The sequence below is a fragment of the Nomascus leucogenys genome, chromosome 18 (genome assembly GCF_006542625.1).
Source record: "Nomascus leucogenys isolate Asia chromosome 18, Asia_NLE_v1, whole genome shotgun sequence".
In the NCBI taxonomy this organism is placed as follows: domain Eukaryota; kingdom Metazoa; phylum Chordata; class Mammalia; order Primates; family Hylobatidae; genus Nomascus; species Nomascus leucogenys.
The window spans coordinates 19,542,573-19,555,922 of record NC_044398.1 but is presented as its reverse complement, the minus strand read 5'-3'; the positions used below and the strand labels follow the sequence as shown (position 1 = coordinate 19,555,922).

General features: G+C 53.7%; 1 protein-coding gene across 1 annotated transcript; it reads right to left on the bottom strand.

Moving 5' to 3' along the window:
• Window positions 1-9,327: 9,327 nt before the first annotated feature.
• FAM241B (family with sequence similarity 241 member B) lies at window positions 9,328-12,742 on the bottom strand. Its single transcript, XM_030798720.1, has 3 exons — window positions 12,633-12,742; window positions 11,105-11,235; window positions 9,328-10,136 (listed from the first exon to the last, which is right to left on the bottom strand). The coding sequence occupies exons 2-3, from the start codon at window positions 11,198-11,200 to the stop codon at window positions 9,867-9,869; spliced, it is 366 nt and encodes a 121-aa protein (XP_030654580.1). The 5' UTR covers window positions 11,201-11,235; window positions 12,633-12,742; the 3' UTR covers window positions 9,328-9,866.
• Between the last annotated feature and the right edge of the window lie 608 nt (window positions 12,743-13,350).

The window sequence follows — 13,350 nt, the reverse complement described above, 5'->3', positions numbered from 1 at the left end:
ACAGACAAATCAAGGGACAAGAAGCTTGAATCATTTCTAGAGACGTCTGAGGACAGAGCCGAAGGAAGGTGAGACAGAGACTCAGCAGCCAAGGACAGGGCCTGATTGAACAAGTTAAAGGACTTGAACCCAGGGAGATAAGTGACTTCTGAAACAAGTACCTTAAGGTGTTGGAGGGCTCCTCAGGGACAGCTTGATGCTGACTGTGGCCTTGAGTGTAATGTCCAAGGAAGACCCAAGAAATGGGGAGCAGAGGGACATGGGTTTAAATCCTGCCACTTAACAGCTGAGTGAGTTCAGGTAAGTTGCCTGGCCTCTCTGAGTCTTAGTATATCAATACAACAACTTAAATAGATGGGATAATATGTGTGAAATCCTCTACACCCTGCCTGGTACATGGTAGGCACCCAATCAATTGTAATCATGGCCATCAAGCTATCAGGTGCTATGGTGGATGGACTTAAGGTGACCCCATGATCCCAGCCTCCTGGTGTTCCTGCATTTCTGTGATCCCCTCCCCTGGTGAGTGGGACCTGTGACTGGCTTCCAACCAACAGAACGCGGCAAAGGGGAGCGGATGTCTAGAGCTAGCTCTGGAGTCTCTCTCCATTGCTGGCTGTGAAGAAACAAGTTGCAATGAGTCCTATACCTGCAAGAAAGCACAGCTTATTCTTTCAATAAGTAATCTAGGGAGCTTGGAAGTGGACCTTCCCAGTCGAGCCTCCAGATGAGAATCCAGCTCTGACTGGCGCTGTTGGCAGCTCTGTTGCTAAGCCATGCCCAGGAACTGTGAGATACTAAATGCGTGTTGTTTTAAGCTGCTACATTTTTGGTGATTTGTGACATGGCATAGAAAACAAATAGAGGTGCTGTATCAAGAACATGTTATGGAATACGTAAGGAATATAAAACTTCCCCTTTTCCTGCACATCAACCCCAAGAGGGGGCATTATTTCCCCCATTTATAGAGAAAACTGAGGCTTAGCGGAGTGGCTAAATTCCCTGAGGCAACACAGCTCCTGGGGGAGAAGAAGCCAGAACACAGACCCCAGGGCCTGCTCTGAGCCAGAAGGAGCACCAATATCCCTGCTGCAGTGGTGGCAGCCTTACCCTGCAAGGTGCTGTGCAGCGCGATGAAGCCTTTAGGAGGGTCGGCCCCGCCCAGTCCTCCACAGACCACACCCCTCCCTGGTGCCTGGGACCCAGCTGCTTCACACCGTTCTCTGGCACCTATCTGGTCCCTGAGGGCATTTGAGTTTCTAACTCCTGCATAACTAGGACACTGGTAGTTAGATCCCAAGTAGATCTGGCCCTGGTTTCTCAAGGGCTTGGGAGCAAAAGGCAAGAGTCTAACTCCCCTGGAATAAGGCAGAGGCAAGGAGACAGCACATGCACCCCCTTCCTGAGCTGTGAGGCCACAATGAGTCACTCCCATGACATCCATGTGTCCCAGGGTCACTGCACCCTCTGCACCCTGGGCTGGGCCTGACTTGTCACCTGACTCCAAGGAAAAGCAAGTGCAGCAGAGGAGGGAGAGAGAAGCGCAAACACCACAGTCCTGAGAGAAGCCCTCCCCAGGCTTCTCTCAGCTGGAGTGGGCAGCAGTTCCCAGCTGGTGGGTCTTCAAGGAAGGCTGCTTCTTCATTTAAAGAGATGCTGGGATACAGGCAGATGTCACGGGGAGCCTTGGGACCCCCGGCTCAGGGCTACATTTATACTATTGACCTAGGTTCTTTCATTCCTCCCTCCCTCCCCGCCTCCCTCCTTTCTTTCTTCCTTCCTTCTTCACTCCACACGTGCTGCGGAGTAGAGCTGCCTGCACTTACAACTTGAGAATAATGTCCCTGAGTGCACAGGTGTCAGAGAAGTCACCAGGATCCAACCCAGTCAAGGCAGGAAGAATGGCCTCTGTTTTTGGGGTCCCCTCCTCCCTTTAGTTGGGCTGGTGCCTCATGCCTTCTCATGCAGTTTGCAGAGCAGTCCCCAAGTTTTGACAAAGGGCCAGGGCCTCTGTCTGGGACTGGGAATATAAAAAAGAGCTGAGCATGATCCCTGCCCTCGGAAACTCAGTCTGGCATGTGAGAGGGAAGGAGCCACAAACCCTGCTCCCCGGGGACAGGGCAGCTCCCAGCTGGAGGAAGGCTGGCTCATGGCTCTGGAACTGGAACCCAGGCTGCATGTTTTAAAGCTGCCCAGATGAACTGGTGGTGCGGCTAGGTTGAGAACAACTATCACAGGAAAAGGAACACACTGTCGGAGGCGCTTGTGGTTGGCTTGTATGTTCCTTCGCTGACAGCGTCCAGATTTTAGCCACTTCATCAGAAGAAAGGGATTTCTCAGGATTAGCTGAGCTCAAAGCTGCAAAAAAGAAAAAACAAACACACCCTCTCATAGACCGACGAGCACACTCACACAGGCCCATGCCTCAGAGGCAGATGTCTTAATTGCATGATACTGGTAAGTAGACATATTGGGAAATTTTTCCATTTTTTTTCCTCCCAGAATTTCGAAAGCAAATTGCATTTTACATTTTCTTGACTGAGGGCAGCCAATTTTCACTAATGGGCCCTGCAGGAGGTGATCTGATACAAACCCTCATCCATGGCACGCTGCTACCCCCCAGGCACGGCATACACATCTTCCAATTGCAGCTCAACACTGCCCTAGATGACACATCATCCCCATTTCACAGATGAGGCACAGTAAGGAACTTGCCCAAAGCTACCAAATGGGGAGTCTGTCTGACTCACCTGCTTCTTGCCTCCAGTGAAAAAGACAAGAGCTAGGCAATGGGTCCCATGTCACAAATATCACGTTCATTGAGGGGAACCACCTGGCACCAGGCTCTGAGTAAGGACAGGCAAGTGTGAGGCGTTAGTGGGCGCTGCACTGGGTGAGGCTGGGCTAGACGTAGCCACCCCCACCTAGAGAGAGTGCAGCCTTCAACAATAAGCAAGCCCCTTCCACTGGGGTCACCTAACATGATCACAGCAACCCTAGGCCACCAAGTCTAAAACTTCTCACTCTGTCTCCTAGGCTGAAAACTCAAATACTGGAAGGTCTGGTTCAAGACTAGACCCCGGAGACAAACCCTCTCCCTGGGGGGTCCAACAGCCACCTTCTGCCCTCCCTAGGGCTCCCAGATTCAGTTTGCTGGAGGCTGGCGAGGCAGACTCCAGATCTGCTGCCTGCCAACTGTATGGCCACATATAAATTACTTTACTCTGGGAAACAGGAAGGACATCTATTTTTCTTTGCTTGGGAGAGGATGAAATGAAACAAAACTTATGAATGTTCCTGGCACTAGGCTCAGCCCAGGACGAAACCACAGTGAATGAGAAATTATAATGGAATTGTGCATGCTCTCCACCAGAAATCTTTCCAAAATACAAGGTAATCCCAAGCCTGAGCTGACTGAGGTGAGCACTCACTGGGAGCAGGAGGGCAGATGAATCCATTTGTAGTATATTTGCAGGAGGGAGTTCCTGCTCCTGTCCGAAAATTCCACCAGGTGGCGCCATGAGACAACTTTCACTGCCTTTCGGGTCTGCACACCAAGGCGGTGGGGTCTCTCAGGTCCCTGCAAAAGGGCATTGGGAGTTCATTACCCAGTTCAGAGCTAAGGAAAGCTGGGGTCTTGGTCGCTCCTCAAGGCTTTTCTTGACCTCCTTATCCAGATGTTCATGAAAATGGGGTGTTACATGGACACATAAAAGGGAACAACACACATTGGGGCCTTTCAGAGGGTGGAGTATGAGAGGAGGGAGAGGATCAGGAAAAATAACGAATGGGTACTAGGCTGAATACCCGGGTGATGAAATAATCTGTACAACAAACCCCCATGACACAAGTTTACCTATACAATAAACCTGCACATGTACCCCTGAACTGAAAAGTTAAATTTTTTAAAAAAGAAAGAAAATGGGGTGTTAGAGGAAGTGGGGACAGCAATGTGTTGGACAGCGACGTTGGCAATGCCAGGCCAGGCAGCAGCAAAGTCCATCAAGCGTCTACTAAGGGCAAGGCCCTCCATGGTAGGTGTCAGTCTCAGAGCTGAAAGGGGCCTTCGTGGAAGTCTAGCCCAGCCTGTTTGCTTTTCCAGAATGAAGGAGGCCAGGTGGGGGTCACTCCCTGCCTGTCAGGTTGTGGGAAGGCCCTCTCAGCTCGTCTCAGGGTGCAGTGTGACCCAGGAGGTGGTGTTCAGGTGAGGCCACTGTGCCTTTTCAGGGAACCAGCTGAGGGCAGAAATTGCACCCTATCCAACTGCAAAGGAGACTGAGAAACCCTATAAGGTTGTGACATCCCCCCTCGGGCCCTGGAGGAAGGGAGACAGTTCTGTCAAGATCTCCACATTTCAGAGAAAAACCCCGTGGGTTGGTTCAGGGTCAGAGCTGCAAGGCCCTGAGGGTCAACTGAGTCAATCCCCTATGGTACAGGTGAGCCCAAGACAGGGTCGACAACTCAAACACCAAAATACTGCAGGATGAAAACGCTCTTCATGTACTCATATAAAACGTGCCAAGATATACTGCTAAGTGGAAAATGCAAAAGGCAGAGAAAAACGTGTCAAATTTTTTCTATTATTTATATTAAAAAAAGAAAAAATAGTATATTCATGTTTGCTCATATTTGCATAACTAAATTCTGGAAGTATTTAGAAGACACTAAGGACAGTAGTTATAGTGGAGTGGAGGAGGGATGGATGGATGGGGACAGATGAGGGAGAAAGGCTTTTCTCTATATACATTTGTATATTATATCATCTTTGAACCACACGAATGCATTACTTTACAAAGAGTAAGACTTTTAAAATAGCTTGCTCAAGATCATACCATGTTTCCCACAGTTGTAGGGTACTGTTACCTGCCAGGGGGTGAAATGATTTGGGGTGGTGCACAAGATGATTATAAGCAATTTACAAACACAGCACAGAATCGGACGGTGAGGAAGTCATTCCTCTTCGTTTCTCTACAGTCCTCTGAATCCATCGAGCAGAATGTCTCAGTGAGGGGCCAGTGAGGCTTCAGCTCCACTCCCAATCTTCATAAACTGACTTTTTTAACAAAGAAAGCAGGCATCAGGCTAAGGGCTTGGACAATGGCAGTGACTAGCTAAAATGGAATATCACTCATTCTGTCCTGGATTCATTTGTACGAATACCTACTGTGAACGGCAAGTAGTATTGGCTTTCCATTTACAACAGTAATATGAAGCTTCCTTTTAAAAAATTAATTTAAGATGTGAGCCGCTGTTAAAAAAAATGTTAAGTGAGTCCTAATACCATTTCTCTGTGAATACAGTAACATTGAGCACTAACTTGTGCCAGCAACGGCTAAGTGCTTCCCATGAATTAATGTACTTGATCCTCTCACTGTGGGAGGTGCAGATGAGGACACGGAGGTTTAAGGAGATGCTGGGTTGTGCCAAGGTCTCTGGTTAACAGAGCTGAAGCTGGGAATGGGAAGCAGGCATTCAGCCCCCAGCAGGGCCCCTGCCCACCAGAGGGACTGAAGCTGGCTGCTGGGCCAATGCAGACCAGCCCTGGCTCCCAGCCCTGTGCCCCACCTGCCTGGGCACTTGGGGCAGTGGCCCTCCGGCTTCATCTCAAGTAGCTCCAACCTTCTCCTTCCAAGCTCTGAGTCCCTAAAGCCATTTGGTTTCAGCTCTGCCCCCAGCCTCAAACCAGAGGCTCAGAGGCACACACACACACCCCTCCATACACATCCCCTTTGTAATTCTTTGAAGCTCTCACTCTACCTGCTTCTTGAACTTTCTCTTGCTGCTCTTTTGGGCACTGGGTGGCAGCACCAGGCGGGGTAGGCTTGCTTGTCCTACTGGCTGGGCAGGCTGCAGGCTCTCTATCTAGTTTTGGCAGCAGAGCTCTGCTGCCTCCCTCCCCTGCCCCCACTCAACCCTTTGAGAGATCACTGGATTTGTCACTTTGCAATGAAAATATGCATTCGGGAATGCAGGGAAGAGAGCCAAATCTCCATGACTGTGACCCAGGGCTGGGAAGCCACTGAGGCCACCCAGCTGGGTAGCTGCACCCAGCATCCTCGCACCAACTTCTGTGCCCTCTGCCCCCACACAGCTGGTCCTATGGGGCTGCAGGAGGGTCTCAGCAGGTAGTACAGCTGGGCATCTGTATCTGCAGATTTCCAGGTGATGCTGATGCGGGTACAGCCAGAGGTAAGAGAGGAGTGGTCAAGAGCATGGGCTGTGGGCCTCTGAATCCTAGCTCCACCCAGCTCGCTCTGGGTCCTACAGCAAGTTATAAACCCTCTGCCATGTCCTCTGCCGTGAAATAAAGATGACAGTGACAGTACTTATAAGGTGCTAGTGACAATTAAATGACATAAAGTGCTTAGCACAGGGCCAGGCACTCCATACACTCTCAACAAACATCATCCAGTCCTGACATTCAACACCAGCAACAAGCCCCTCAGCTTCCAGGGGCACAGAGAAGTGGCTGTGTTTCTTCTCTAACAGCTGCGGGAGGGGCAACCCTGCTCTTAAAAGCCCAGCACCGCCCCAGCCAGGGCTCCCAGGTGCCTTGGACAAGGCAGCCACTCTGGAGCCAAAGCTGCCAGTACAGAAGCTGTGGGCCATGGTGCAGCACCTGCAGAGGCAGCTCAGGGGCGGGCGCAGTCCCCCTCTCCATGGCCCTCTGCCCACCTCTTACCCACCATGCTTTCAGTGATCCGCTGAAAGGCTCTGAGAGGCAGGCAGGTCCCAGATCATCATCCCTTCACAGGGATGAGGAAACCAAGGCTCAAGAGGCTGAGTGAACTGTCCACAAAGAGCAGAGCCAGGCCTGCAAACAGGCCACCTGTGCCACCCGGTGAGCCACAGAGCGCAGGGGCGGCTTTCCTCCCCTGTCCTCAGGTTCAGGCATCCAAGTGGACAGAGGCCTTGACCACTGCCTCAGGACTTCCCCCTCAGACCCATAGAGCTAGAAAGGCCCCAGAGAGGGAGCCCAACATCCCCGGCCCTCACCTATGCTAAAAGGCCCTGTCACAGGGAGGCAGGGGCTGGGAGACAGCTGCTAGGGGGAACTGGCAAAACCAGAGTCACTGTTTCACCTGATCTCAGGCTTGGTGTCTCCTTCAGGGAGATGATGGTTTGGTCCCCACTTCCAGGACTAGCTGGAGGGTGGAGAGGGAGGGGCTTAGGGAGCTAAGGGCTTGGAATTTGTGGAGGGCACCAGGAGGCCAGCTGGTCCCCAGAGATTGAGCAGAGCACACAAGTCAGACCCCAGCAGTTCTACTCACCAGGTGGCCCTGCATAGGCGGTGGAGGCCTAGTGGGATCTGAGCTGGTGGCTCACATGGGTGGGAGTAGGAGCAGCTCTCCCCAAGCAGCCAGGCTGGAAATCCAGCCTGCCACAGAGACACAGGGCTTCGAGGATCAGCAGAAACCTCCCTGGAAATCTGCCCTCTTGGGCAGGATAGGAACGAGTCAGGCAGCTCAGTCTGGGGGTCCTGTCACACAGCGGGCAGAGTTGGTGGTGGGCAGAGAAGGAAGAGCCCACCCCCTCAGTGAGCTTCTCATTAGGATGCTGAGTAGACCGAGGCAGAGGCTCACTCAGGCCCCTCAGCTCTGATCTGGCCTCCCAGAGGACCTAGACTCTGCCTGTGCAGGGCGCAGCCACCCCCTGTGAGGCTTCGGTCAGTCGGTGCCGGTGAGAGGCCTGCTGAGGGCATTCAGGCAGGCCGGAAGCACACGGCCCCAGGCCACTCCCAGCTGCAGGCTGCACGACCCCAGGGGGCGCCTCCCCACACTAAGCTGCCTCTGTCTGCATACAGGCTATCCCAGCACCTTTCAGACACTGGGCTTAGGAAGTGAGGCAGAGAAGACAGGTAGCTCAAAGAAGGGCCTAGAGTCCAATCCAACCACAGCAGCTCTATGGGGCCTGGAGCTCAGTCAACAAACAGGGCAAGACTTTACCTCCTCTTGGTCCCCACCAACTGACTTCCAGCCCCCAGCCCTGCCTCTTAGGCCAGCTAAGCACCAAGCAAGCCTCAGGAGAAGCCATCTCTGCCCGCTGTGGCCCGTGCCCACCTCCGCCATCCTGCCTAAAGCCAGGCAGGCCCCTCTCCTCCCGCTTTTTCTAGTCAGGCGCAGAGGGAAGCCCTGCTCACCCCTGCCTTCTCTAACGGACCCTAATTCTCAAAGGGCTTGGACTTCGGGAATGGAAACTGAGTTCTAGAAAAAGGTATTGTTCTCAGCCCTGAATTTGAGGACTCAGATTCATATCCCCTCAAGGTATTTTCTATATTGGAGTTTTCCACTAATAATTTATTTTTTCAGAGTCCTGCAGCTTTGCAAGAGGAAAATGAAAGGGAAAACCCACCTCTAAGAGAAGCTGAGGGAGAAGGGAGTTAGGAGAGTGGGGTATGGCCAGGAACTTCCCTGTGGCTGGTGGGCTGGAGCTGTAGGGGCTTGGAGCCAGGCAAGTGGGTGGGCCGAAGTGTCAGGACAGAAGGAGATGCCACGGGGACCAGCTGGGACATTAGCAGGGCTGATGTCTTCTCTTTATCCAGGCCCCAGGTGAGAAGCTCCTGTTCCAGACAGCATGGCAGGCTCTCAGATGGAGGGGTGGCCTCAAGCTCCTTCTCGCACCCATCCTCCTCCAGACCTAGCAACTCCAAAACATGCCTTCCTCCCTGCAAACAACCAAACCCAGCGGATCCCCAGAAAAGGATGAGAAACCTGGTGCCAGGACAGGCAAGTCCTTGACTCACCCAGCCTCCCTCCAACTCATAAATAACCCTCCTCCCTCTGTGGCCCAGAGACTCAGCCACCCAGTGCCTCCCCAGGCAGGGCCTCCACGTAGACCCAGGGCTCACATGTCAAAACGCAAGGCCCCCTCTCCAGAGAAGCAGGGCATCCTCATGCCACATGCACCATTTCTAAGGAGAATGCACTGCAGCCAGGGGTGACAGGAGCCTCTGGAGGGTGAAAGAGGCTGAGCAGCCTCTGGTCAGCAAGGTCTCCTTAAGCAAGGGAGACCTCGGATCTGCTCCCCGGCTCTCCCGACCCTGCAGCCTCACCAGCCATTCTGGCCAGAGGAACCCTCCCCACAAAGCTGACCATCATGCCTGGCATCTCAGAGTGAGGCTGGAAGTTATCCAAACATCAGGCAAGGGGTCCAAGCCAGATCTCATCTAGACCTCTCCTAGTTCTGCGATCCTACTGAGAAAATCTTAGAGACCACCCTGAGGTCAAATGCTCGCTGCTGCCTGTTTGCCGAACCCAATCCCTCTTTACCATGTTTTCCGGATCTGCATGCAGTTGTACGATTATTTATACATTTCTTTATATGGACTCATTTTTACTTAAATCTATTTATTGAAAATGTCACAATAAATAGAATGCCAGTACCACTTGTCCTAAACAATAAGTAGCCAATAAAAATATACCATTAAAACAAAAACAGTGCTATAAAAGTCTGGAATTTTTCCCACCTGCCCTAAGCCCAAGTCCTGCTCCCTAGACAGAGGAGACGTCGGCATGTCTTCCACAGGCATCGGAACATGTTGGCATCCAGCTGAGATCTTCTCGGCATAAAAGGATTGAGAGAACTGGGAAGGGCATCACTTTCTTGCTCTGATTTTGTGCCACTTAATGCAGGCCCCATACCACCTAAAAATATCTCGGGAACCAGTGGATCCACCCACACTTTGGGAATGCTGGACTAACGTCTCCCTCTGCCTCATGCTTAACACAAGGGGGAAACACACACCTGTGGTCCCCTCTCTGATCACACCTTCAAGGCACCACCAGATCCCCTCCAAATACGCCTGCTCTCACACCAAGGCCCAGCAAGTCCCTCTCAACAGGCCCACCCCCATCAGCCCCCAGAGGTCACCGCTGACTCAGGTGGGACACCAGGTAGACAAGGCCCACCAGGAGGAGGCCACGAACACCAAGCATCATGAGCAGGAAGAGGAGCAGGATGGAGGTCACCGGCTCCACAGCATGGTTGCCGAGATGCCACTGCGGAAAGCCCATGTTCACCAGCTGCCGGTTGAGGTCATTGAAGGGGGACTGAGCAGCACCCAGCCTGGCACCTGCCTGCTGCTGGCGGGGGCCAGGACCCCCTGGGGGAGCACCATGGCCCCTGTTGAAGAAGCTCTGGAATGTGAAGACAGAGAGAGATGAATGAATCCTTGGGTTGAGGCACCAGCCAGGAATCAACCTCTCTAGGCTGCGTCCTGCCCTTCCTACAGCCACCCAGGGTCACACCCTCCTTTCTCAGCAATCCCCCATGCCACCCATCAACCAAGTCACAAGCCCAACAACCAAGTCACAAGCTCTCACAGCACAGAACATGCCAGTCTATATTCCTCACATCAGGCCCAGGACAGAGGAGAGAGGAAGTGGTTGAGGCAGGTTGGACTACAGAGCATGGCTCTAGGGCCGGGATTTTTAATACTCATCATCACTCCTTTCTTTCTTTCTTTTTTTTTTTTTTTTTTTTGAGACAGAGTCTTGCTCTGTCGTGTCACCCAGGCTGGAGTGCAATGGCACAATCTCGGCTCACTGCAACCTCCACCTCCCGGGTTCAAGCGATTCTCCTGCCTCAGCCTCCTGAGTAGCTGGGATTACAGGCATGCACCACCACACCTGGCTAATTTTGTATTTTTAGTAGAGACGGGTTTTCACCATGTTGATCAGGCTGGTCTCGAACTCCTGACCTCATGATCCACCCACCTCTAGGGATTACAGGTGTGAGCCACCGTGCCCAGCCACTCCTTTAAAATAATTATTCTGTGCCCAGGGCTCATCTTCTCCACTTCCTCTCTAGCTTCTCTGTCATCCAACCCACTCTTAAAAGAAAGACGCTATCTCCAGTGAGGTTTGCTAACCAAGTTAAAGGAGAGAGAGCTCTTGGGTGTGAAGTCTGGGGAGGCTACCTGGAGAAAGGAGATCTGGGGAGGTAGACAATAAGCCACTGCATCTTCCCCAAGCTTACCTAGCTCTCTGCAAAAAGAGCTTCAGGCTAGAAAAGGTTAGTGACCAGCAAGAGAGACTTCTGGAAGCTAGGAGTAGCCAGTACACAGGAGGCCATCTGTCCCACTCCACAGGAAATGAGTACCTACCTGTCGAGGAATGCTACCTCTTGGTGGCTGGGTAGTGGTCCTCACTCGGGGGTCGTCATCCTGCACGATTTCCCCATTGGCCAAGATCCGCACCATCCTCCCAGGCGCTGCCGGTCCCTGATGGGCTGTACCTGCATTGTGTGGTCAGGGTGGGCAGGCTAATGGAAGCCAAGTGGCGCAGAAATTCTCCCCACCACAAAACCTTTAACTGTTAGTGATCTGGGACCAGACTCATGAAGATCTGTGGAGGATTCTTCCCCTGACCTCAAAAAGCTTGAAGGAAAAAAATTACCAGAAATTGAGGGAGGCTTGCAGTCAGTGATGCTCACAGAGGTGACCCACACTGAGCAGGTGCTGTGTATGATTAACAAAAAGGGGAGAAATAAAGGCAAGTTGTTTGCCAGGCAAAAAGATTTCAGACATTGAGTCCACCAGGAAAACTATCAAAAGGGTCCTTGGCAAAGGAAGTTTTATTGTCAATCACTACACTGCCAACAGCACAACTGGGACTAGAGCCCCTGCTGTGGCCCACGCCCTGTGGAAGGCCCATCCTGCAAGGCTCACCTCACTCAAGCCTCACAACACTCCCCCGAGGAGGGTACTAGTGCAGCCATTGCACAGGCGGAGGCACAGGGAGACTTAAGTGGCCTGCCCAGGATCACACCTATGGGCGGCAGAGAAAGAACATGAGGCCAGAAGCTCTGGTTCTAGGGCCCTCTCTGGGTACTAAACTGGGAGTTCAGGGCACCAGGATCCCCAATGGGGTTCCATTTCCCTTCCACTAAAAAATGGGTCGAGTGTGTTGCTCCCCCAGGGAGTCAATGTCACCACCTGGGCCTTCCCCAGGGAGATGGGGGTCACTTCGGGGTTACTTTACAACAACTGCCTGGTAGCGGCAGACCACACTAGCCACCATGCGCTCCTGGGCTGGCTCGGAAGAGCACACCTTTGCTGCAGAGGGCACGCCCCTCACCTGTCCCTCACTTCGCTGGGAACACCAGTCCAACCTTGGCTAACGGGCGCAGGGCCCAGCCTTCCCAAAATATGGGAGGGGGTTGCTGCGGTGGCTCTCGAAAGGCTCCACTCCGCGGACCCCTGGACTGCGGGGCCCCTCCACGCCTCCCCTTGAGTCTGGATAAAGGCCATTCGTTCTCAGGAGATGAGCCTCAGTGTCCATCTACATTCTAGATAGCACTGGTGACATATATGCCGAAAAAGGTCAGGAGCCCCTGTTGTCTCGCCCGTAGCTTGGAGCCCGGAAAAGGCGCGTCCCCCTCCTGAAACTCGCTGGCCCTGGCGCCGGCCGAGCGGATGGTGGTCGCGCGCAGTCCCTTTGTGCTTTGTCATCGCGCCCCCGCCGGGTGGGCCACCCGCGCGCCGGGCCCGCGGCGCACCTGACATTCCGGGCCAGGGGCGGGAGAGACGCTGCCCCGGCCGCCAGCCCCAGCCTCTGGAGCCCGACACCGGCTCCAAGTCCTGGCCCGGGCTGCGGCGAGGGATGCGCTCCCTCCCCGGCACGGCGGCTCACCTGCAGGAGCGACTCCCGGCCTCGGCGGCGTCCACTCCCGGCGGCTCCAGGCGGTTTCCTCCCACCTGACCTCACAGGAAGCGCGCGCCGGACGGGCGCGGCCCAGTGGCGGCGCACATCGCCCTCTGTAGGCCGCCTGAGGAATTGCACCTGCCCGGCCTGGGGTTGGAGGCGGCACGGGGTGGTGGGGGTCGGGCAGATGGGGCGTTGGAAGGAGTGGGAGGTGGGGATGGAGAGAAGAGAGGATGGGAGGAGAAGACACGTGGAAAAGAAGGAGAAGAAGGAGGAGGGAGAAAAGAAGGAAGAGGAAGCAGAGTCCACGGAAGAAAAACCCAGGGGGTGGGGGTGCCCAGGCCTGGGAGGAAGGGCGGGCGCAGGCTCAGATGACCAGTGTAAGTTTGCTGAGCCAGCTCCGTGGATGCCCCTTGAGTAGGACCCAACCCTGCCCTCGAGAAGTTCCAAGTTCAGTGGGGAAGACGAGGCAGGAACGGGGCAGACTCCTCTGTAGGCTTCCAGGAGAAGATGCGTTTGAGCTGGGGCAGGAGGGTAGGTAAGAATAGAGAAGGTCACTCTTGGCAGAAGGAACCACCTGCAGGGAGTGAATGATCCACCTCTGCCTCCTTCCTGATGTTTTAAAATCCACCCCTCCCCCACCACCTTCATAAGCTGCTCCCTGTGGACCTGCTCACCAGTGGGGGAGAATGAGCTGTGCAGTCCC